The sequence below is a fragment of the Arachis ipaensis genome, chromosome B09 (genome assembly GCF_000816755.2).
Source record: "Arachis ipaensis cultivar K30076 chromosome B09, Araip1.1, whole genome shotgun sequence".
Taxonomy (NCBI): domain Eukaryota; kingdom Viridiplantae; phylum Streptophyta; class Magnoliopsida; order Fabales; family Fabaceae; genus Arachis; species Arachis ipaensis.
Window position 1 is genome coordinate 137,503,915 of NC_029793.2, and position 26,261 is coordinate 137,530,175.

At 36.2% G+C, this 26,261-nt stretch overlaps 3 protein-coding genes across 7 annotated transcripts; 1 reads left to right on the forward strand and 2 right to left on the reverse strand.

The window, feature by feature from the left end:
• Window positions 364-7,301, reverse strand: LOC107618181. Of its 2 annotated transcripts, none has more exons than XM_016320171.2 (13): window positions 6,981-7,301; window positions 6,037-6,677; window positions 4,904-5,229; window positions 4,690-4,782; window positions 4,506-4,596; window positions 3,840-3,933; window positions 2,944-3,041; window positions 2,567-2,636; window positions 2,232-2,335; window positions 1,694-1,810; window positions 1,523-1,614; window positions 1,245-1,289; window positions 364-1,170 (listed from the first exon to the last, which is right to left on the reverse strand). In XM_016320171.2, the coding sequence occupies exons 2-13, from the start codon at window positions 6,397-6,399 to the stop codon at window positions 642-644; spliced, it is 2,022 nt and encodes a 673-aa protein (XP_016175657.1). In that variant the 5' UTR covers window positions 6,400-6,677; window positions 6,981-7,301; the 3' UTR covers window positions 364-641. The 2 variants fall into 2 exon arrangements, with proteins under 2 accessions (XP_016175657.1, XP_016175658.1); XM_016320172.2 differs by having other exon boundaries at window positions 1,523-1,599; window positions 6,981-7,300.
• LOC107618795 (protein-tyrosine-phosphatase PTP1) lies at window positions 11,102-15,199 on the reverse strand. 4 transcript variants are annotated; one of them, XM_021110726.1, is made up of 9 exons: window positions 14,849-15,192; window positions 14,613-14,709; window positions 14,367-14,449; window positions 14,076-14,228; window positions 13,848-13,982; window positions 13,225-13,373; window positions 12,986-13,127; window positions 11,630-11,709; window positions 11,102-11,498 (listed from the first exon to the last, which is right to left on the reverse strand). In XM_021110726.1, the coding sequence occupies exons 1-8, from the start codon at window positions 15,056-15,058 to the stop codon at window positions 11,641-11,643; spliced, it is 1,038 nt and encodes a 345-aa protein (XP_020966385.1). In that variant the 5' UTR covers window positions 15,059-15,192; the 3' UTR covers window positions 11,102-11,498; window positions 11,630-11,640. The 4 variants fall into 4 exon arrangements, with proteins under 4 accessions (XP_020966385.1, XP_016176438.1, XP_020966386.1 ...); XM_016320952.2 differs by having other exon boundaries at window positions 14,088-14,228; window positions 14,849-15,191; XM_021110727.1 differs by having other exon boundaries at window positions 11,111-11,451; window positions 14,849-15,193.
• Window positions 23,778-25,211, forward strand: LOC107616336. The gene has a single exon (XM_016318305.1). The coding sequence runs from the start codon at window positions 23,778-23,780 to the stop codon at window positions 25,209-25,211; it is 1,434 nt and encodes a 477-aa protein (XP_016173791.1).

The window sequence follows — 26,261 nt, forward strand, 5'->3', positions numbered from 1 at the left end:
TTAATTTTTTTATTAATTTTTTAAGATAGATTATACATTCTTTATTCTTTTCACCCAAAAACCTCTTCATTATAAATTCTGACAAACCTTGCTTCTTAAGAAAGGAAGGAACAAATCAGCATAGCATACACATTCTGTTCCATCAGATATAAATCAAGGAATATTGTTATCCGTTACACATTTGTAGTTTGCAAGTACAAAGTCTAGAAGAATTTATTTGAACTAAATAGCAAACCTTCAACTAATTAAGGGGGGTGTGTGGGAATGAAGGAAATAATAACCCTTTCCTTCTCTTCCTTTTCCTTCAAAATTAACTCACAAAGATACCCTTATGCCGTGTGGTTTATAAGTGCAAGATGAATATGAAGAGAAAACATTGATTTATAATTATTATATGATCATGAAATCTGTACATATACATTTGATTAAGAAAAAAACTTTGACCCCCTCCCCCCTTGTTCCGATCCCATAATCATACACAGCAATCTCAAGAAAGAACATGCCTTGCATCACAATCCCACTCTTGAAATCAACAGAGGCAGCCCCCAACTTTGAACAAGCAATTATAATATTGAAGATCTTAAATTCATTCCAACATTCCCACTACCTCACTTTCTAGGATCAAAGATTTTGCCATGCAACTATGAACTCCTAATTGTATCCAACCTATCAATGACATCCAAGGCCTTCATTCTATCAATGTCAAAGTCAATAAAAGGAATTGAAGGTAGCCTCCTTGTTGAAGTAGAAGAGAATATGTCATTCTTACTACTACTTTCACTTATTGGAGAATGACTACTACTCTTGCTCAGCCTATGGTGCTTGCTCAACCTAGTCTTGGCTATGCCGAATTCCTGACTCTTGCTGATTCCTGGTGTCAGTTTTCTCTTGCCGACGTCTCTAAGCATTTGCTGATCTTCTACTGTTAATATGGGAGAATTGGAGCAGGCTTTCTGTGTAAATAATTGTCCTGTGTTTTGCGTTGGAGAACGAATCGGAGACTTGACTGGAGACCTAACTCCGTTACCAGCTCTGACTTGGCTGACAAGATGATGGAGCCAGACAACAAGTTCAAGAATGTAAGCTTCTGCTTTGTCCTTATCGGCATGGTGTAGTGTCTCGATTCTTAATAAGTCCGTCTGACCCGCAGGTTTACGGTTGACCTCAGACCTAGACAAATTTGATAAGTAAAGAGTTCAGAAACATAATCATGGAGAAAATAAGTCAAAGATTTCTATGCTCACCCTGTATTTGCCCATTCTCCAACCCATCCAAAGCCATGATGAGCTCTGTATAAATCCAATTGAAAGGGGCAATTAGAAACACTAGAAGAGAGTGTAAAAAAGATAATGGTAAATATGGTTAAAGCAAATCTAATATCAAATTGTTAACAATCAAAGAAAACTGAATAGTTCATTTTGAGTAGAATAACATCATAAAGCTAAGCAACTGTATTGTGTTTGCATATTTAAGAATTGTGTTTGCATATTTAAGAATTACTGAGTAAGGCTGGCAAATTTACTTTGTTGTATTGGTAGCAATAGGCACAAGCCACTGCAAAGTTTTCTCCATTTCAGCTTTGATTTGTGGGACTGTAAGCTGCAAGAATGTTTCCTTCATGTCAAATATGGACTTAAAAGTTAAAAATTTGGTCATAATAGACAGGAAATAGAGAACACAATAGGACAAGCACCTCTTCCTTGAGTTGAAATGACTGTAGTCTTGATCGCAATGCCGATTTTACATTAGGTGGTAGCCCTTGATATAAGGCATCCCTTGTATTGGGAGGCACGGAACTCGAACGAGACACCTGAGAAAATTGAAATGTCAGCACAGGTCACAAACATCTTGCAATTATCTTAAGAGACAGCTGTGCTGCTATTGTGAACATGGGTGGCTCTAACAACTGCGAGTAGAATTATTCTTTGAAAATAAACATAGAATTATATTAATCACTGTTACTATTTTACTATTATAAAGATGTTTTCACCTTTCCTAATTGAAACCATTATGCAATAACGAATTTGCTATTCAATAAAATAGATATAAATGCTTCCATTTCCCTGCTTCTCTTTCCCCTTCTCAAGTTTTTGTTACTAAAACAAAGTAAGAAAACACAAGAAACAATAATGGTAAGACCATGTTTCTTAATGTGGGCTAGGATAATTTGAACTTCCAAGACAACTAGAAGTATTATAGACTGCATGATCAAGTAAGACTATGGAACTCACAAGAGTATCAATTTGGGTGATAATATTTGCATAATGCAAAGCAAGACCAGCAGACCCCAACTTCATCGAGTTGCCCGGAGACTCTTCTACTGGCTGATCATTGTCTGCAAGGTCCAAAAGGGCAACAAATATAAAGACATTTATTCAATCTGGCATCTTAACAAAGCAAAAGGTTGATCTTACAGCTTGTCATGAAAGACTAAAGTTGGGACAAGGACAAGAAAAAGTTAAAAATTCTCCCACACCCCATCATCCTTAACCAGGGTACAAAAAATAAATGCATAATTATAAATAAGCTAATCGTAATCAATTATTTGCAGTTCTTGAAAGCATACCAGCACTGCCAAATGCTTCGTGTATCTCCAAATGTAGAAAATGCACAATGTCTACAAGCTTTTCCATTACCTGAAGATACCACAATAAGATTTTATATTTCTACAAAAATAAAACATACTCAATATAAAGTGGTTGAAAAGACTATGGATGATTTTTTTTTAATAGAACATGACAATTATCATAATAGAAATAAGTAAACCACACAACGGGAAGCACCAAGACAAATGAAACTACCAAACAAAATAATACGAAAAGAAGACAGCATAATTCAAAGAATGCAGGACAGTGCAAAACAAATAAATCGTCAATCTCTATTTTAGACTTTAAGCTTCCATCACAATTGAACATAAGAAGCAGGAAATACTAGTTTTCTTACCTCTTCCAAAATCCTGGACCACAGTGATTTTTTCTTCAAATTTCTCACATGCTTCTTTTGACTCTTCAATTCTGCTCTTAAAATTGCAAGGCTGTCTCCTACACATGTGATAAATATTGATAACCTAAAAATAAGAATACTCTCGTAATAGTAACAAATACAACATAGTTATAACATGATTTCTTAAACTGAGAATACTTACTTCATCAGATATTCGGACATCTAGACACATTTATTTAAAGCAGTACAAATTTTCTGTTCACTACAACAAAATGGTTTATGGGGAATAGAAGGAAAACATTTCCTGCTAATTAACACTAGATTTTCTATCCCTATTTTAATGAAAGATCTTTCAGGCTCTTAATGAACAACATTGGTTTGGTAATTGAAGAGAGCAAGGAGTAGAAAACTTAAAACTGGTGTGAGGTTGTGGTGGAGGTTCTCTAGCAAAATCAATAAGTGCAAACTGCTCACATTCTGCAGAATTCATTTTATCATCACTACATTTCTGGAAGAAATGGATTTTGTGACTGAATTTTCAGAGTTCCTCTTTTTCATCAAAGGAATCTGCAGTTATTTTTGTGAGATCAACACATTGTTTTGTGAAGGAAAATTTGAGCACTTACTTACATTTTATTATAGACAAATATTTGGAAGTTTCATATGTGCTTGTAAACAAGAGCTCCAATAGTTCAAAGCAGGATTTTATGTGGGGGTGCTATAGAATTTTTGTAATAGTATTTTGTTTAAAAATAATTTGGTACAGGAAATTCACCTATAGGATGTGTTTCCTTTCCATTCAAAACATGCCATAAATAACAAGGTTCTATACAGAATAACTATTTTTAATACATGATACAAGAACATAGGACCTAATGACTAATGCTTGCATTTACCTCTTTGTGTGGTATTTGAATTGTCCTCTTCTTGAAGCTTGCGCCGGTAATCTTGATCAAATCTGTCCAAGGCATTTGATTCATGATATAACTCCTGCATCCAAAATAACGATATTGGTTTAGCCTTAGAAAGTAGAAACAATCATTTTGCGCAAAGAACTCCCAGCAGATTTTCCAAATGAAGACACATTTTTCTAACAAACATGATGGTTCTATGGAGGGAAAAAAAAACTTCCTCGATACACTTGCCTACAGCTGCTACGGAGTATTAACTCAAACATTAAAGTTGAGAAAGCACGTAAGTGAAAAACAAACTAATGATAAAGCACAAACGAAGGCAAAGCTGGCAAGCCTGTCTACTTCTAGAAATGTTCAAACACAAACAAACAAAAGATATGTCAGTGTTCCAATGTGTTTTCTAAGTTAAAGGTCGAAGATGTGGAATCAACCACTAATGCACTTATCAGGTTAGGTTGCCTACATTACACCCTTTGGGTGCAGCTCTTCTCCGGACCTTGTGTAACATGGGATGCTTGTGCACAGGCTGACCTTTTATCCACAAGGCATCATGATAGAGACTAAAGTAAAAACACCTAAACCTTAAGTGGGTAAACATTTTAGATAAAGAAACACCATTAGACAAACCATAATAATGGGTGTACTCACAGCTGTACATTGAACAAGTGTCATTAGTTGCTGCATCACTATTTCTGCCTCCTCTTTCAATTGCCTTTGTGGTGTAAGCTCTGAACCTAACCTAAACGTCAGAAATTGAAAGCAAACTATAACTAAAACAATGGTAAACATTGCAAAAGTTAAGGTAAGACTAAATAATTTCAGTAAGGATTACATCTCAAAGTAACGATCAAGGTTGTGCCACTGAGGATCTTTGCAACGGTTTCCAAAACGTACAACTTCACCAGAAAAGATTTTCAATTCTTCTCTGCCAAAACATTACAATATAATAGTCACATTTAAGTGTAGATAGCAGCTGAAGAAAGTGAGCTCCAAATCAAAGTTGGAGAGCATCTAAGAGAAGAAACAAACTATTCTTGATAATCTACCTTTTGTCTGTTGCAGCAATTCTTAGGAGTTCATCCATATCTTTGGATATCAAATTTTGCACTCCTTCAGATGGCAGAACAACTTCTTTCAAATGTCTAATGTTCTCTTTTGAAAGAGATTGCATCAGGTTGGCACCCTTAACAATTGTATTTGCGACTTCAAAGGCCAAAATTGAAATTTTATTTCCTTTTGTTGTCATGCCTGATGTAAAACCACTACTGAGATTCAAACTTGTCATACTACTACCTAACGTATCCAAAACTTCTACCGCCTTGCCAAGCCCAGCTGTACCAGCTCTGCCCAAAAGTGAACTCACTTCCGAAACCTGTAACGTAGAAAGAGATAAGGCAAAAGCACAATCTAAAGGGAAGGGCACATATATAATCCATGACATAAAGCAAAACTGATGTAAACACTTCTCTACAAATCAGTTATCTTTAGGCAGAAACTCTATCCTATCGTATTGAATGGTTGTCTCTAATATCATAAACAGAGACTGCTTAATATCTAGAGAACTAACCATATTACATAAATTCAATATTTAAGATCCAAACATGAAAAGCAAAAAGAGGGCAAAGAAAACAAACAAGGAAGATAGAATGTTCCAAAGGCAACAATAATGTTTGGGTATAAGAACCAGGGATTGCAGCCTCCATATCTAATGCAAATCATTTGAGTTAATTCCCATCAAGTATCATAGTTCAAATGCATACAGGTGCCTTAGCATACACTCCATAAACAATTACTAAAATCATGTTCTAATCGACTCCCTTCTGAACCTTGGTTTCTTTCCTTGCTTGATTCCACAGCAAGGCACCCATTTCCATTGGTGTCTATGGAATCATTCAAGCGTCCATGTCATGCCTAGGGGGTTTGTACATTAACAACACCACTTAATAAGATCAATTCAACTAAAGTTGAATCCAGAAATAATAGACATTCTCCTTCTTCAGGGACAGCATTAAAGTTTGCACGTTTTGGTTTTGCTTGATGTTTATACAACATAACCTTTTAGCCAAACACTTGTTCTGGCACTGTGATTATAGTTTGTAAGCTATGAAATACAATATAAACCAATCCAAACACAGAAGAAATAGAGATCAAATATGAGGGCGGTAAGTCAGTGACCTACCTTTGCAGCAGCCTGCTTGGACTTGGCTGATCTGGACTTATGTGATAAAGCTCTAGATAGAGCAGGAATTCCGTCATTGATATCATATGCACCGGACCCATATGATACCTTTTCCATCCCAGAAAAGGAAAATGATTCCCTTTCATGCTTTTCCAACTCATCATCATCAACAAGTGGGGGAACATTTGAATTGCTGCTATCTATACTATTTGCAGGAAGTCCAATAGACTGATAAGTCATTGCAGGCTCATTATTAACATGGCCATTAGCATGTCTCGACGACGAGCCTTCGCTAATAAGAGCATTATTTACAGCTACACCATCCACAGTGGCTTTCCATGACTTTGAGCAAATACCACCCATATGATTTTCAGTTGGTAGAGACTATAGCTTTTACTCTTCTGTACACAATGTCTATACAATAATGCTCTATAACTTAGAACAAGAAAAACCTCACTTCAAAATCTTTCTGAGGAGTTCATATCACAAAGCTGAACTGGACTATATAAGAAGCAACAACTCAAGAAACACGCAGAGCCTTCAATTGACAGGGATGTTATAATCAAGGCGCAAATGTTGATCATACCAATTCTGATCACCTTTACAGGTCCAGTCCATCAACTCTGCTAAGATCACCAAATCTGGATTTTTTTTTTGTCAGACAAAAAAAAAGGAGGTTAAAATTTCACAAATGTTATGCATTTTCATTTGCTTATTATGTTACTTATTTATTTTCTTTTTGAAAAAAAAATGAAAATTTCCGAACAAACCAAAACCCCAATTCAGGATAAACAAAACCAGCAACATCAAGAAGAAAATTAGAGACAACCAATATTTTTTCCCCTTAAAAAAAGGGGGAAAACCCCACATGAACAGAAGTTAGGCTAAACAACACATTAGAGGTTTGGATCGAATATATGGATTTGATGGGGGTAGGGAAGTACCAGCAGCAGAGATCTGGGAGAAGGTGCATGTGTTAATGGCTATGGTGGGTCAAATGGATCGAGAAAGAAGTAAAGTGAAGCACATAAATAGAACAAAGAGAAGAAAAAGGAGGGCACAGTTGAGCTGAGAGAGTGTTATTTATCTCTGTTTTCTCTCAGAGACACGGTGATGCGGTGCCCAGGAACCGCTGCTACACGCAAAAAGCTCAGAACTTCAGAAGATGAAAAATCTCTCTCTCTCTCTCTCTCTCTCTCTTTCGTTTTTTCTAGCTCTTCTTGCTCTTTGTAATTTTTTTCATTTCTTTTTGACTAAAGTAACAAATAAGTCCATGAGAATGTGTATTTTGGATAGAATAGATTTTTAAGATGCATTTGTTTGAGGTAAAAATAGAAAAAAAAAATGAAAGAACTTAGTGTATTTATAATTTGGTTATGGAGTAAAGGGTGGTGTTTTGGATAACAATGGAAGAACTTAGTGTATTTATATTTGGACAGACGTGTCAGATGACTGGTCCAACACGCAGGGGCATGTTAAAGGCACCACGTGGGGGGACGTAGAGGACAAGTGGCGCAGAGTGGTTGGATGAACTACGCAGCACGTGGGGGGTGTGGTGGATCAGCACACAAGGGGCATGCTGCCACGTGGTGACGCGTGATTGGGTGAAGCTTCAAACACGTGGTGGGCGTGGTGAGCACGCGAGGGGGCGTGCTGACACGTGGCAAAGCGTGGTTGGCTGAGGCACATAGCACGTGGGGGCGTGTTGAATGCTCTCTCTATATAAGGTCGAGTTCGATACCACTTTCATTCTGAATGAGATTGTGCTTTGAACATCCTCTGAGTGTGTTGGTAGTATAATGGAGGGTATCGCAAACTTGGCGGTATATCGCAATGGTGAAATAATACGGAATACTCATGAGGGAGTGAGGTTTGTGTACCAGAATCTGTTTTCGTTTGTGAATCCATGCACCATGACGTTTATGGAGTTTCAAAACGGTCTCTGTCAAAGCATGGAGAACAGTATGTTAATGAGAGTGAGAATAATTCTGTAACGGAATCCGGTTGTAGTTTTTGGTGGACTAATACAGTTTGATACCATGCCAATCACTAACGAATCGACTATGTAGAATATGTTTCAAAATCACCGGCAGACTCAGATGCGACAGCCACAGATTGAGCAGTATGTTGAGTTTGAAACCGTAAAGGCAGAAGGGATACAAAATGAATTAGATATAGAGGTTGATAGACATGTAGTGTAGGAAGGAATGAATAGTGACAACGAAGAGAACTTCGAAGCCTCTTATGAAGCTGGCGACGAAGACGAGGATGGTGATGTGGGGGTTGAGATAGCAGCGGAGAATATAGTGGTTCATCCCTCAAACAGTCAACCGATGAATGTGCCGCCTTTTATGCATGAGTTGGATCTCGACGTCATGCATGCACCGAAATTTTCGGAATATGCAAACATAGGTACGTGATGACTGAATAATACGTTTTTGTTAATTTAAACTTTGGATTGATTAATGAACGATGATTTCTGCTTTCGGTAGGCGTTGCTAATCCTGAGGACGGAGAGTTCCGAATTGAAATGAAATACAGTTCTAGAAAGTCGTCGCAGCTATTAGAAGTTACACTATCTTTAGAAGAGTTGACTACAATGTGTATGAGTTTAAGCCACAGACATTCTATGCAAAATGCAAGATGCATGGGCGTGGGTGCGACTGGCTTATCCGAGTCAGTTTGGGGTGTGTTTGAGAAACCCATTGGAAGGGAAGAAGCACGTTTAAATTCTTGAAAGTTTCAACTTTTGGTTTGGCAAATTTTTTTTCTCTTGAACGCAAAAGTGATTTTGCTGCAAAAACCACGTTTACAAGAAGCAACTATTTTTAACTTCTGCGTTTTCTTGACGGCTTTTGGCCATAGATACTAACCATTTATTTACCTTTTTACCAACTTTATCCTTTATATATGTTATTGTATTATTTATAAAATTCTTGTTATTTCTATTTATATGAGCTCTATTTTTTTTATTATTTATTATTTTTATTTTTTTTCAACTGTTTGTTTGACATTATACACTTTTATAATTGTGATTTTTGTGTATTATATTTGTTATTATCTTTTTATAATATGATTTATTGAATCTATTAGATAAAGTAAATTAAATAAAAAATTAACTGTAAATAATAATAATAATAGTAAACAATTAAGTTTGCAAAATCAATTTTATGCAAACTTTTATTTGCAAACTGTAATCCAAACACACACTTGATATGAAAAAAAAGTTGTTGAAAAATACGTATTCAACATTTATAATCCTTGAATTAAAAATTTTTTTTTTAAAGATCTATTTTGATCTAAGTACAAATCTTCATAGACTTAAATTTAATTATCATTTTTTTTGTCTTTTAGCAATGGTCAAAACACTCTACTCATTTAAAGTTTTGACTTTTGACTGTGGTGATGAAAATTACTATATTTCAAAATATATAAGAAAAAATGTATATATAACAATTAATTTAATAACTAATTTCCAATATACATCATTTATAATTTAATGGAAGAATACTAGTTAAATTTTTCAATGATAATAAAAGAGAGTTTCAACTTTCAACGCATTTAAAATGATAGAAGCTTAACAAAATATATTCTTTCTATATTAACCAGCTAAATCTCGATTATTGGTTGTAAATATTCAATTATTTTGTATAAAATGAAAAGCTGTGTCTAATAACATAACCTAAAGAAAATTTACAGAGACAGTCACTTGTGATTAGTTGCAATTATTTAATGCAGACGATACATTAAAGTTCAAAGGTACATTACATGATCAAGATCAACCGAGGAAGATGGTCATAACCGAGACAAAGAGCTGCTACGGTCAACACCTCCACTGGATCTTGTGAAGGTGGTCCACATCGGCGGCGATAACAATTCGATAAAAACAGCCAACTTAACTGGCACACACTCCCTCTTCCTCAAGTTACACTCAACTCTTGTTGTTTTCTACATTTTCAGTTTTTTTTTTTTTTTACAAAATTTTGAAAAAAAAAACTACAATAATTAATAGAATTTAATTTTAATGCGTCTGTATAAAGTAATTTTACAAATGTATTTAATTATGTAACGATATATCAGTAAAAATAATTATATTTTACATTGTCTGTATGAATCCAAGAAAACAAATGTGATTACACAACAATATAAATACATCAAAATTAAACTCTAATTAATAGTTTCTTAAAACATAAAACCAATTCTCTATTTTTAATGAAAATTCATGGCACGCAGATTTGAAAATATGGTCGAGGCACCAAGCAAGTTTTATCGTAAGCTAACACGCTATGCTTTCTTATGCTCAAGTCTGAACACTTTAATTGCTATTGCAAACAAAGTACAGGAAAACTTTGATCCAGTGTTTTCACTCATAACTTAACAAGAGTGAAACTTCATGGAAATTTCTTTTGTATAGGTTAAAAAACAAGACCAAGATACAGGGAGAAAACTATATCTCTGATTCTCTTCAATTATTTGCCTTGAGTATGGTGTGTATCTACCTGATATGATGATAACTATTCCTCCCATGTGAAGTTGCTCTTGTCAGGTTGTTAGTCACAGGGAGCTTCTGATTTTTAAAAATGGGGGAAATGGTTTAGACCCATGTTATGTATGCCATACATTTCCTTGTGTACATGTTTTTTGTCCATATTAAGCCATTTACAACCAACATATCTGCAAGCATCAATTAGATAATCCTTCTTACTTACAAGTAGATATACTTGGCATTCCGGAGAGTTTACTTGGGTCTATAGATTAATGAAATTCTTATGTTCTCCTAGAAATCATTTAATGTGTTATTAAAGAACACAACCACTCATTTTCGTTTATAATATAGGAAAAATTGACTATAAATGTTCTTGAAACGTGCATTAAAATTGCTCAAGAGCATGATTAGATCTTAAAGAATGGTTGTTATTCTTAAGTTGCTATAGACCTATAAGAAGCTTACTAGACGACAAGTCCCATCAGCTAGGAATCTAGGACCTAAAAAGTCAACGGATATATTTAAAGTAGTTGGTCAGTACTAAATGATAACCTACACTTGTAACTATTTAATCAACACTAATGTAAATTGATAGCCAGTTCTGATATATAAACTAACATAGAGAATTTCACCAAAAAAAAGGTCAAGCTAATATAGCAGAGCATGCTATAAGCAGTTGAAATAGTACAGGAAGGTGGAATTCAAACTATTTTAGACATTATGTCCTTGTGTTCCCCATAAATAAATCATGTAGCAAAAAGGATGCCAATGTTAGTTAGATTTTCCCTGCCTGCTATTATACATGAAATCTTGAGAATAACATGAGTTCATTGGAAAGTCATAAATTAGAATGCCAATAGTTTATATTCATCAGCTGCCCGGGAACCCATGCATCGCTGGACTCAAATAGAAAACGGAAGAATTGGAACCTGGCTTCAAAATGATACAAGAGTTTAGCATAGCCCTTGATTCAGCACTGGATTTCCACAACACAAGACAGAAATTCGTCATGGTACCAAAATCATTTTCAAATGAGGATATAATAACTAAAGGGTACAAAAAACTGACATAAAAAGTGTACAAAAGACCAACACATAAAGTATGTACCTCTTCAACTCTCACTGCTGTAGAGAAACAAGGTCTTCTAGTTCATCTATGATAGCTTCATAGCAGAAAACAAACTGATCCTGATATATTGAAGAGAGAATTACCAAAAAGTTCAAAGAAAAAGCATATACAAAGGGGGAGGCCACAGTGCAAAAGTAGTAATGATAATAGTAATATTATTATAGGGGTATGTGGAGGAGGAAAGGGGATTGCATGCCACAACAGAAACTCTTAGGATCCTTAATGTGATGGATTCCAATTTCCAACTGGTTGGTAAATTGAGGCCTCCTGAACTGAAGGACAGAAAAGAAGACTAGAATGTAACCTTCCTAATTTTTTACTTTCCTCTAGTTTACAAAGTTACAAGAAATTCCAGTCTTTGACATTTCATTTGTGACGAGGGTGTATGCATTTAGAAAAGAATAAATTATTCCCAATTTAGCACAATAAAATTCCTCCAAACTTTCAACTTATTACAGCACCATTCCCTAACTTTTTATCCTATTTACTTGCAAGTTGCAGCCAGGGGCAGATGGAGGTGGTCCAAAAGCTAAAGATTTGTATCATCACATGTCACATCATACGTATGCTAAGCTAGAATATGACAAATTTTTATTTTACTTAAAAAAAATGTTGAAAAATACCCTATCAATGTAAAAGTTTTATTCTGTCAAAAAAAATGTAAAAAGTTTTATTGAAAAGACATATATATATATATAGCATTCATTATATAAAAGACTATAAAACATTCTAACATTCTTAAATTTAAGAATACTAATATCCCCAGTTTGGTTGTTTTCTTATCATAAAAAGCTATCCGTTTCTCCTTTCTTATTATAAAAATATATAAATAATATATAAATATAATAATTATGTTATACACATTTAAAATATATATATATACTTGTGGCTAAAATAATTAGAATGCATTCAATTTAACAAATTTATTACAGTAAATATATGACCATTTAATAAGTTATTGTTTAAAATATATGTTATGGTTTTAGGGAAAACAAAACGAAAACGGAGAAGGAACAAAAAAAAAAACATTGAATTATGTGTTAGCGCTAACAGAAGTATATGATAACAAGTAGGCTGAACAAGTGAAGAAATGTTAAATGGTAGAGGGTAACCACATGCTAGGGATTGACACTACTGTCTAGTTTGTGTTGCCGTGTTGATTTTTATACATTCAAAAAATTTTTAAATGAATGCAAAGGGAATTCGAAATAATAAGTGACTCTTCCTCTTCTTCTAACAAGCCAACATGTGATCCAACCAAATACATGCCATCTCATGCAATATTAGTTCATTCAATAATGGTAATTAAAAAATTAAAGCAGCAAAGCAAGGTACCTGGGTCTGAACCATTCCAATTCGTTGGGACCTGAACATAGCTATTGTACTTGAGATATCTAAAGCGGACATATCACCAGCAAGTATTCTCTGAATTGTGTTGTGAATTGTGCAGTATGTTCCAGTTCTACCAATGCCTGCACTGGACGATTGAGTTTGTCTCAGACATATATGCATATGATTTATTGCCATTGTCGTCAAAATTACAAATAATTAAAGAAGCAAAGAATGGGATGAACCTGCAGTGCACCACTATTGGGCCAAGGTTTGCCGGTAAATGGTGCAATCTTCTAAAAATCTCACGAACAGCAGATGTATCTCTTGGAACTCCATGGTCTGGCCATTCAGGATACTGAATGTGCAAAACCGATAACGGTGTATCTTCGGCCTGCAACAATATCATCTAAAGTTTAATATGAACCACAATGCTATGCAACTTCATGGTGCAGAGACACCGAGAGACTTCCAAAATTGAGACATTAACTTATGATTTTCTTCTTGAAAATATATTAAGTACAAATATATTATAAGGAAAAAATAGTCTATGTTCCATAAACAAGATTTCATATATCGAGCTCGAGTTGAACGGTATAAGCTGATATTTGTTGATGCAATATGCTTTGCCAGCCTAAAACAAACCAGCCTTTGGTGTTTAGATTCCTTCAAAGACAGTATATAATCAAAACAATTTACAAAAGTAACAACTAGTTTGAATAGAAAGTAAACATTTGGTCACTATTTTGTTTATGTTCTTTTAAAAGGGCATTCCCTCTCAAACATGTTAAGAGATTCGAAATTTACAATTCATTGATGGCTTTTTTCTTGAATCATTCTTCACAGAAGAAGAAGAAGATCAACTCACCTCTTTATGATTTACTTCCAAATGGCGCAACACCAGTGAAGTTTCAGTAGATTTTATCCATTTACTGATAATAGAGATATTACCACATTCTCTAGGTCCATCCTCAGCTTGAAAGTAATCTCCACACTTTATCGTCTATAATAAGAAAATTATACACATCAATTTTCTTTTTTTTTTTTTAAAACAAATGTATATAGACAATAGCAAAAAAGTGATCATGACCATTACGGAATCAAGAACCTTGTAATTGTCGACCAACTTAGTAAGCATCACAATTGCAGGGCAATGATATTGGATTACCATTTCCCAGAAATCCTCATATGTGTGAGGCAACGGCCCTTGTGTGGCTATAAATTGCGACACATTTCCGGGCAAAGAGGCCTGCATTTAAGATGAAAACGAAATGCAATTGTCAGCATCATGAATTTCATCTCCAAAGCTCCTTCCACAGCTTTAATTTTCAGACCATATAATCACAATAAAAGAAATTCAAAATAATAATAATAAGGAAATGCCTACAGATATGCAGCTTGCATTGATATATCCCTGTGCTTCAGGCCTATAATCCGTGCTAGACTTGAGAACAACCCTGTTATTGTCAACTGAACCAAACACAAAAAATTAAACAAATAAATTGCAAAACTCCACAAGATCAAGGTTGTAATTTTAAATAGCAAGTTGCAACTTCAATTTTACTCAAATGATGAACTTCAAGCACAAGATTTAATCTAAGTATGCCATGGAAAGAGAAGATTAATATTTTACATGGCAACACATCAGTATATCGATTTTTGCTCAAATTGACAGCATCCAGAGCCACAGTGCATCTTCTCCTCATCTCACTTGGCGTTATCCTATTTGCCTGAGAAAGATTCAACATCACAGAATACAAGAATAGCGCCAAAAGAGGAAAAAAAAAAAAAACAACGTATGAACAATAATCATAAATTAGGAAAAAAAAAGTGAAAACAAAAATTGAAAAGAAAAAGTTGTAACCTAACCTGCAAGCGAGCGAACTCTTGAGCTATCCTCTGAGGAGTGTGGAGCTTCTCCTTGAAGAACGAGAGCGCTTCCGTACAGTGTTTCAGCTGATCGGAGGATAGTGCGATTCGCGCGGGATAATCCGCCGAGAAATTCAATTTCTCGCGAGATAATGCTGCGGATGAGGAAAGGGAGGAGGTCGGCGGATTTCCGGCGGAAGAGGCTGCCATGGCAGACGTCCGACGGGGACGAGAGCGGGCGGAGGCGCGGTTCCCCAGTTGAGTAGAGAGAGCAGCGTGGATTCGATGTTATTGGGAGTCGAATCTTGCGTGCACTCACTATCGCAACGGAGTAATAATACAACATGATCTGTTTCCGGAATTTATTTTTATTTTTTATTTTTATTTTTAATCCTTATTGGGCGGGCTTGACCTTTCAAATTTAGTTAGTACTTAGCACTTACTAATCACTGGTTTATTATGGAAATGAATATTTATGTAATCTAATCTTCTTTCTTATTATTAAAGAAACCGGTTTAGAAGATCATATAGGATGGTATGTACGGGGAGAAAAAGAACAGAAAAGAATTTGACTTTGGACTTTGGACTTTGGACTTTGAAGTGTTGGTGGGGTAGCCATGTGTGTAGTTCTGGACTTCTGGTAGAAAGGGTATGAATGTGTTTTCTTGTTTTCAAACTTAAATGTGACTTATTTTTCAAATAGTGTGGTTTTTCTTTTTCCAATTTTCAATTCCATGGTTTGATTTTGCGAGTATCTTTGCTTTTTAGTCAGTTCCAAGTTTGGATTTGATATTACGGCTAGTCAAGAATGCAAATTTTATTGTGATAAGGTCAAATTAGATGCCATCAATATGGGCGGTTGAATTTTATTTTTAATGCTGAATGAAGTTGAAAAATAAATTTCATACGTCTATAAATAGAGGAGTAATCTCAAGAATATTACACATATATACAAAAGCAATAAAAATTTTCTTTCTATTTATATTATCTATATACAAAATTCTTCCTCTCTTTTTTTCATACGTTAATACATATATAAGTATCATCTCTTTTATATTGAGATAGTATTTGTGTTTAATATTGTTATCTAATTATATTTCTATTTGTTACCTCTTCCTTATTTATTTATTTAGTTATTTTATAACACGTTATCAGCACGAAACTCTAACAAAATTTTAGGAAGACTCCAGGTAACAAATTTTTATTATGTCAAAACTCTATCATCTTGAATATAATGCTCTTGATATATTTGAAAACAATTATTTATCATGGATACTAGATGCTAAAATCCATCTTGATTCAATGGATCTTGGAGATATCATTGAAGCTGTAAATAATACATCCCAAAAGGATAAAGCCAAAGATATGATTTTCCTTCGTCGTCATTTTGACGTATGATTGAAAAATGAATATTCCACATTAAAAGATCCTGTAGATCTGTGGAAAGACCTTGAAAAAAGGTACAATCATCAAAAGACGGTGATACTTCCTCAAGCCCGATATGTTAGAGAAAACTTTCTTGACCTTCCATGCCTCGAATGTGCTCCTGCAGCAGCAGTATCGAGAAAAAGGATTTAAAATTTTTTTGGAGCTAATTTCTTGCTTTCTTGTTGTTGAACGCAACAATGAGTTGCTCTTAAGAAATCATGAAGCGCGCACAGCTGGCGCCGCCCCATTTCCTGAAGCAAATGCGGCAAATTATAACACCAGAAGAGGTAAATGGCAAGATTTTGATAACAAGAAAAATTATGGAAGGAAAAGAAATTATATTCATAAGAAAGGATCTCACTAAAAGTGGGATAAAGAAAGAAACAATGGGTAAAGTAAATCAATTAAGGATAAATGCTTCCGTTGTGGTGGAAAGGGCCATTGGTCACGTACCTGTCGTACCCCAAGGCACCTAAGTGATTTTTATAAAGCATCCTTGAAAAAGGATGACAAAGGAAGGAAACAAATTTTGTTTCAAATGATAAAAATTTCACCATTCATTATGATGTATCTAATTTCTTTGAGGATTCTGAAGGAAATATTGGCTATTTGATCAATGATGGAATAGTTTGATATATGTATGTATTTGTTAAGTATTCATGTGAATAATTTTGACTGTGCATGTACTTCTACTCATTTTATAATTATCATTTATTTTTGAAGAAAAATGGCAAGGACATATTCTGAAGATATTTGCCTTGCGGATAGTGCAAGTTCGCACATTATTCTTAAAAGTGATATATATTTTACCCATCTTGTGCCAAAAGAAGAGTATGTTAATACTATTATTGACTCGGGCAATGTGATAGAAGACTCCGGAAGATCTATAATTTTGTTTTCTGGAGGAACAAAATTTGTAATAAATAATGCACTATTATCTACCAAGGCTCTGAGGAACTTGTTGAGTTTCAAAGATATTCGCCGAAATGGATATCATATTGAGACTATGAATGAGGAAAATCATGAGTACTTATGTATCACAACTCATGATTCAAATAAGAAAGTTATATTAGAAAAATTACCCTCACTTTCATCTGGGTTATATTATACCAAGATTAGTGCAATTGAATCACATGCCATTGTAAACCAGAAGTTTACTATCCCAAATGAATTCATAACTTGGCATGATAGATTGGGTCATCCGGAAACAACCATGATGAGGAGAATTATTGAAAACTCTCATGGACATTCACTAAAGAACCAAAAGATTCTTAAATCTAGTGAATTTTGTTGTGCTGCATGTTCTCAAGGGAAGTTAATTTTAAGGCCATCACCAGTAAAGATTGGATTTGAGTCCCCTGAATTCCTAATAAGGATACAAGGTGATATATGTGGACCTATTCATCTACCATGTGGATCTTTTAGATATTTTATGGTCCTGATAGACGCATCTTCGAGATGGTCACATGTGTGCTTATTATCTTCTCGCAACCTGGCGTTTGCGAGATTACTGGCTCAAATTATTCAATTAAAAGCACAATTTTCAGAAAATCCAATCAAAGCAATTCGTCTTGATAATGCTGGTGAATTTACTTTCCAAGCTTTTGATGCATATTGTATGGCTAATGGAATAAGTGTTGAACATCCAGTAGCTTATGTTCACACACAAAATGGGTTAGTAGAATCACTTATTAAGCGCCTCCAATTAATTGCTAGACCCTTACTTATGAGAACAAATATCCCAACCTCAGTTTGGGGCATGCTATTTTACATACTGCAGCACTTATTCGTTTGAGGCCAACGAGTTACCATCAGTTCTCTCCTATGTAATTAGCTTTTTGGCTGGCAGCCAAATGTTTCCCATTTAAGAATATTTGGGTGTGCGATATATGTTCTCATTGCACCACCTAATCACATCAAAATGGGACCCCAAAGAAAATTTGGAATATATGTTGGATATGATTCTCCCTCTATAGTGAGGTATCTTGAGATACAAACTGGAGATGTATTTAAAGCCCGGTTTGCGGATTGTCATTTTGATGAATCAAAATTTCCAACATTAGGAGGAGAGAATAAGCTTCTTGAAAATGAACTTAATTGGAATGCATCATTGTTGATGCATTTAGATCCTCGATCAGGGCAATGTGAACTAGAAGTTCAAAAGATTATACATTTGCAAAGAATAGAAAATGAATTGCCTGATGCATTTTCTGATACAAAGAGGATAACCAAATCTTATATACCAGAGAAAAATGCTCCAATTCGAATTGATGTCCCAGTAGGACAAGTAGTCACTGAAGCAAATTCATGCCAGAAGTGTGGCAGGGCAGAAAATGCCCCAATTCGAATTGGTGTCCCAGTAGGACAAATAGCCACTAAAACAAATACACGCCAGAAGCGTGGCAGGCCTGTCGGTTCCAAAGATAAAAATTCTCGAAAGAGAAAAGAGGTAAATATTATTCCTGTTGAAAAAGACATAGTAAAGACACCTGTAGTTGTCCAAAATTTTAATATAGTTTTAACGCCAAAAGACGTTCAGGTACCTGAAAATTGTGAAAATGATGAGATCTCGATAAATTATGTCTTTACAGGAGAGAAATGGGACCGAAATAAGACAATTGTCAATGAAATATTTGCATATAATGTGGCATTAAATATCATGCATGAAAGTAAGGATCTTGAGCCAAGATCAGTCGAAGAATGTCGACAAAGGAATGATTGGCCAAAATGAAAAGAAGTCATGAAGGCTGAATTAGACTCACTTGCAAAACGTGAAGTCTTCGGACCTGTAGTCCGTACACCAGAAGATGTAAAACCTGTTGCATACAGGTGGGTATTTGTGAGAAAACGAAATGAGAAAAATGAAGTTGTGCGCTTCAAAGCCCGACTTGTGGCACAAAGTTTTTCACAAAGGCCCGGTATAGATTATGAAGAAACGTATTCCCCTGTAGTGGATGCGATAACATTGCGTTATTTGGTCAGTTTATCTGCATATCATAAATTGCATATGCATTTAATGGATGTGGTAACAGCCTACTTATACGGCTCATTAGATCGTGATATCTATATGAAAGTCCCTGAAGGATTAAAGATATCTAAACCATCCAATGAATATTCACAGGGGTTATACTCAGTCAAATTACAAAGATCTTTATATAGTCTAAAGCAATCTGGACGAATGTGGTATAATCGTCTTACTGAGTATCTGCCCAAAAATGGATTTAAGAATGATGATATTTGCCCATGTGTTTTCATAAAGAAATTTGCATCTGGATTCATTATAATTGCTGTGTACGTTGATGATTTAAATATCATTGGGACTTCTGAAAAGATTCCAACAATTATAAAAACTCTAAAAGAAGAGTTTGAGATGAAAGATCTTGGAAGAACTAAATTTTGTCTCGGCCTGCAGATCGAGCATATAAAAAAAGGGATCTTTATTCATCAAACAACATACACAGAAAAGATCTTGAAGAGATTTTATATGGATAAGTCACATCCATTAAGTACTCCAATGATCGTAAGATCTTTGGATGTGAAAAATGATCAATTCTGTCCTAAAGAAGAAAATGAAGATATCCTTGGTCCAGAAGTACCATATCTTAGTGCCATTGGAGCGCTAATGTATCTTGCTAATAATACACGACCCGATATATCATTTGTTGTGAACCTACTAGCAAGATATAGTTCCTCTTCAACCAGAAGATATTGGAGTGGAATCAAACAAATATTTTGATATCTTCATGGAACGGTTGATATGGGATTGTTTTATCTCTATGGATCCAAGTCACAATTAGTTGGCTATGCAGATGCTGGATACTTGTCTGATCCACATAAAGGGAGATCTTGAACAGGATACATGTTCACATATGGTGGTACAGCTATATCATGGAGGTCCACGAAACAAACGATTGCTGCAACATCCTCTAATCATGCCGAAATACTTGCGATTCATGAAGCTAGTCGCGAGTGCTTTTAGCTGAGGAGTCTGATTCAATATATTCTGTCATCATGTGGACTGATTGATCATAAGATAGCTCCAACTGTCCTGTTTGAAGATAATACAGCATGCATTGCTCAACTTAAAGGCGGATACATTAAAAGTGATAGAACAAAGCATATTTCTCCCAAATTCTTCTTCAATCATGATCTTCAAAATCAAGGGACAATTGATGTCCAACAGATCTGCTCAAGTGACATTTGGTAGATTTATTTACGAAGTCACTCCCAAAATCCTCCTTTGAAAGATTGGTACATGAGATTGGGATGCGCCGATTTCGAGACATCAACTGATGTCGACAAGAGGGGGAGACTGTACTCTGTTTTCCTTGGTCAGGTTTTTTTCCATTGGATTTTTCTTGACAAGGTTTTTAATGAGGCAGTCTCTATCACTAAAGGATATTATACTCTTTTTCCTTCACTAAGGTTTTTTTCCCACTGGGTTTTTCTTTAGTAAGGTTTTGACGAGGCAATAATCCTAAATGGGCATCTAAGGGGGAGTATTGTGATAAGATCAAATTAGATGCCCATTAATATGGGCGGTTGAATTTTATTTCCAATGCTAAATGAAGTTGAAAAGCAAACTTCATACGTTTATAAATAGAGGAGCAATCTCAAGAATATTACACACATATACAGAAGCAATAAAAATTCTCTCTCTATTTATATTATCTATATACAAAACTCTTCCTCTCTTTCTTTCATATGTTAATACATATATAAGTATCATCTCTTTTATATTGAGATAGTAATTGTGTTTAATATTGTTATCTAATTATATTTCTGTTTGTTACCTCTTCCTTATTTATTTATTTAGTTATTTTATAACAAATTTGAATAATGACAAGGAATTGTCGGCCTTTTATTATCATTAATTATTACAATAATAAAATTTTATATCCAAATTATTTAACTAACTAAATTCAATTAAATTGCTATAATTTTTGGTTTTTTTTTTTGTCACGATCTCTCTTAATCTAGTAGGTTAAAAACTAATCTGTCACATTTAAGAGTTTATTGTTGGCCAATAGGTTATTATATCCATAAGGTAAGATTCTAACCTCTGGCGTTTGCTTAAATAGACTAGTGAACTAACTACTAGACTAACCAAACTTAGTTAATTGTTATAACCTAATTTATTTTCATGCGCCACTACCTCTAACAACTATTTGAATTAACGCGCGACTATATATAACTGCCATTTCTATGCGGATTTCGTTTTTTTTTTTTAATTTTCTCAATGTTTTCTACGTTCACTTCCTTCTTTGTGTTCTCTTTGTTCTCTATATTCTCTTCGTTCACAATCAATGCTCTTTGATCTTATTTGAACAGGTATTTCATTTTCGAAGACAATGAATGATGTAAATGCACACTGTCATTTTATTCTCTTTCATTTTCGTTTTCTACTGTCATTTTCTTTTCTTATTCATTTTTTTCTTTTTGTTTTACCTTCTTATTTACTCTCTTAACAAGAAGGAGAAGAAAAAGAAGAAGAAGAACGCACGAACCGTTTCACGCAGTTGGAGCCTGTATGTACGCTCAACTAATGAAACTGATTTTTATTGAACTTGGATCAACTTGGTTGGACTTAGTTATCAAAAAGACTTGAATGTATAATATAAGTGTAATTACAATATTATCCACAACAATAGTCATTTGACTCATTTCCAATCTATTAGTAATATATTAAAACAGAGCTTAAAATAATTTTTAGATGCATTATTAGTCTTTTAGCTTTTTAATATTATGTCACGTCAGTTTAAGTGACTAATTCACATAACGTAAACATAATTTTCTATTTTTGTATTATGTCATAAGATTCTCATTGTATTTTTATTTTCTCATAATAATCTATTTTTATATAATGTTATATGATTCTTTTTTAACCTTAACTTTTCATATTCTCTTATCCTTTATTTTTATATAGATTATACTATTACTTTCAATGCTAATATTAATTATTTTTAATAGGTATAAATTTAATTAAAAATTCATTCTTTCTCTTCTCCTTTTATACTCATTACTTATTTTTATATTTATTATATAAATCAACATTTATTTTACATATTTTCTTTACCTCCTCTCACATAATCTCATACATTTTTCTCCTTCTCCCTCTCAGTTCTTGCTATTCTTTTTTGCACAATTAGAATTTGATTGATGACCATAGTTTTTATTTTTATTTTTTTTAATTTGCTAAACATATGTATTAGGTCATTGTGTGATTGTATTTATTAATTTTTCTATTTCTTTGTAATTGTATTCATGAGTTATATATTGTCTGTCACTTATATATCACTTCTTTTTCTTTTCAACAATTTATATTTTTTAATATCAATTAGTTGTAATAATATCATTAAAAATACATGTTATCCTGATTCATGAAAAGTAAAATTAGAAAAATTAAATATTATTTTTAATTATCAAAATATTAACATTTTTAAAATTTCTATCTTTCTATAATATTATAAAATTATTTTTAAATCTTAATTTTTTATATTTTTTATCCTTTATTTTTATGTAGATTACACTATCGTTGTCAATGTTAATGTTAATTCTTTGCTAAACGTATGTGTTACGGATCCGGCCCACGACTTCCACACCCGGAACCGTCTCCAAACCCGGTTACCCGGATCCAAACTACTTCACCCTTCTGGAAGGCCTGAAACCGGCCCATGGAAGCTCCTAACCAACTTTCAAATCCAAACGTCTCCCTTATCTTAGCCAGATAAGATAAGATAAGATAACTACCATTGCCTATAAATAGAGGACCCAGGTCCCTCCAAGTATTCATTCATTCCACACACCCTCTACCTCTTAGATCCATTCTGACTTGAGCATTGGAGTGTCTTTGCAGGTACCACCCCCCGTTGCTCCAGTCAAATAATCCGGCATCCGCCTCGACCTGCAAGTTCCCGATCCATCTCTCAACCCGTACCGGAGGCATCCAGTACATTGGCGCCGTCTGTGGGAAACTTGCACCGATTAAGTCGGAATGGCGGACGAACTCGAAGAGCATTCCGTTAGCCACCAAGATAACTCCCGAACAAGGAACCCTACTCCTGAACACCAAGAAGTTGTACCCCACGGAAGGATAGCAAGCGCCATCCGCCAAACTACTCCAGTGCATAACAAAGAGAACGGCCCCGTTATCATCGAAGCACGACATCCCGAAGACCTAGGAGACAAAGCAGCCCAAATAATCAAAGACCTCTGCCTCCGAGTACAGGAACTCGAGGGCCGAGTTGCTACTAAGGAAAAACACAAACGCCGAAAACGGAAGTCACGCAACCTCCAGATCAAGATCTCGCCACGGCAGATCGCCAGAACGACGACATACCAAGAAGCACAATCGAAGCATCTCGCGTGACCCGAGACACGGCAAATCGCCAGAACGGCGACACAGCAAAAGGTATGACTGCAGTGTCTCCCGCGATCCAGTTCACACAAACGTCACCGACGGCACCGAGAGACCAAACGCACGAGAAACGACCACGTGATAATGGGAGCCACTCCCTTCACCGAGAGAATCTTCAAAGCAAAACTCCCTAAAGGCTTTGATAAACCCACGAACATGAAGTACGACGGAACCAAAGATCCCCAGGAGCACTTAACGGCCTTCGAGGCCAGGATGAACCTAGAAGGCGCTGCCGACGTCGTCCGATGCAGAGCCTTCCCAGTAACCCTAGCTGGGCCAGCGATCAACTGGTTCAATGCCCTTCCCAACGGATCCATAACCAGATTTCACGACATCTCATGGAAGTTCATGGCCCAATTCACCACCAGAATCACCAAAGCCAAACACCCCATCAGCCTATTGAGAGTCATGCAGAAACAAGACGAGTCCACAAGGAAGTACCTCAACCGATTCAACGACGAGTGCCTGACAGTCGACGGACTCACAGACTCGGTCGCAAGCCTTTGCCTTACAAACGGACTCATGAACGAGGACTTCCAAAAACACCTTACTACCAAACCAGTATGGACTATGCACGAAATAAAAAGCATCGCAAAGGAGTACATAAACGACGAAGAAGTAAGCCAAGTCGTAGCCGCCAACAAACGGCAGCATGGCAGCACACAACACGGCTTATCGGCACCGCGGCATAACCCCTCCCCCAGAGAGAATCAGAAAGAACACCACAAGCCAATGAACACAAACCGACCCCCCAGAGTCAGAAAATTCTCCAACTACACACCACTGACAGCACCGATCACCGAAATATACCACCAAATAGCAGACCGCGGCATCCTCTCGAAGGCCCGACAGCTAAAAGAGAGAACAGGCGGCAACAAGACCTTCTACTGCGACTACCACCGAGGATACGGACATAGGACACAGGACTGCTTTGATCTAAAAGACGCCCTTGAACAAGCTATACGAGATGGCAAACTCCCCGAGTTTGCCAAAATTATCAGGGAACCAAGACGCGCGGAAAAGGAACGATCACTAGAAAGAGAAGGACATAACCCGAGAGCACAAAGACAAGGCCCCAGAGAAAGGCCGGAAGCCGACCCAACCATTATGGTGAATGTCATCACAGGCAAAGATGTCCCGGGGAAATCAAAATCGGCACTAAAAAAGGACCTCAAAGTAATTTCAGTCAGACAACAAAATTCAACCACCACCGATAAAGCAATAACGTTCTCCCCCGAGGATTGTCAGCACGGTACCTCGGCAGAAGATGCCCCCTTCGTCATCTCGGCAAAGATCGGAACTGGACTAGTCAGAAGAATACTAGTCGACACGGGAGCAGACTCCAACATCCTTTTCAGAGGGGCTTTCGACAAACTCGGACTCCGCAACGACAACCTCCAAACACACCTCAATGGAGTAACCGGGCTGGGGGATAACTTCCTCAAACTGGATGGCTCCATTATCCTCCCCCTTACCATAAGGGAGACCACAGGAAGACAATTCTGTCCGAATTCGTAGCCCTCAAAGACTCCACCGCCTATAATGTCATCCTTGGAAGGAAAACAATAAATGACCTCTCCGCCGTCATCTTCACCAAATACCTCCAATGAAGTTCACAACAGAAGATGGCTCCGTCAGGACTATCCACGGAGACTGGGAAACGGCGGTAGAATGCGACAACACTAGCTTAGCCCTAGGAAAGAGATCTCGGGACGCGGCCGGCATATTCTTAGCCGACCTGGACACCCGACAAGACGGGCAACCTCGACCAGAACCAGAGAGGGACATGGAGAAGCTACAAATAGGCCAAACCAAAGAAGAACACACTTTCATCAATCGGAACCTCCCCTACAACCTCAAGGAGGACCTCTCACGCCTCTTAAAACAGAATAGAGATATGTTCGCAATCACACCCGCCGACATGCCGGGCATAGACCCCGACCTAATATCCCACCGGCTAGCCGTAGATCCAATGGCTAAGCCCGTCACACAAAGGAGACGAAAAATATCCCCCGACCGAGCTGCCGAAGTCAAAAAACAAGTCAAAGCCCTCCTCGAAGCAGGCTTTATCAGGGAACTACCCTATGCGACCTGGCTGGCTAACGTCGTACTAGTAAAAAAGGCTAACGGAAAATGGCGGATGTGCGTCGATTACACGGACTTAAACAAAGTCTATCCAAAAGACGCCTTCCCCCTACCAAACATTGATGGACTAGTAGACGCCGCATCCAGCCACCAATACCTCAGCTTCATGGACGCATACTCTGGGTACAACCAGATACCCATGCACCCGTCCGACGCGGAAAAAATGGCCTTCATCACCCCCGACGGCACATACTGTTACAAAGTCATGCCCTTCGGTCTAAAAAACGCCGGAGCCACCTACCAAAGACTCGTTAACAAAATATTCCAAGACCTGTCCGGGACCAAGCTAGAAGTCTATATAGACGACATGCTTGTGAAGACCAAATCTAGCGAACAACTCATCAGCGACCTCGAGCTCATAATGAATACCTTAAGGAAACATCGAATGCGCCTCAACCCAACCAAATGTGCATTTGGGATGGA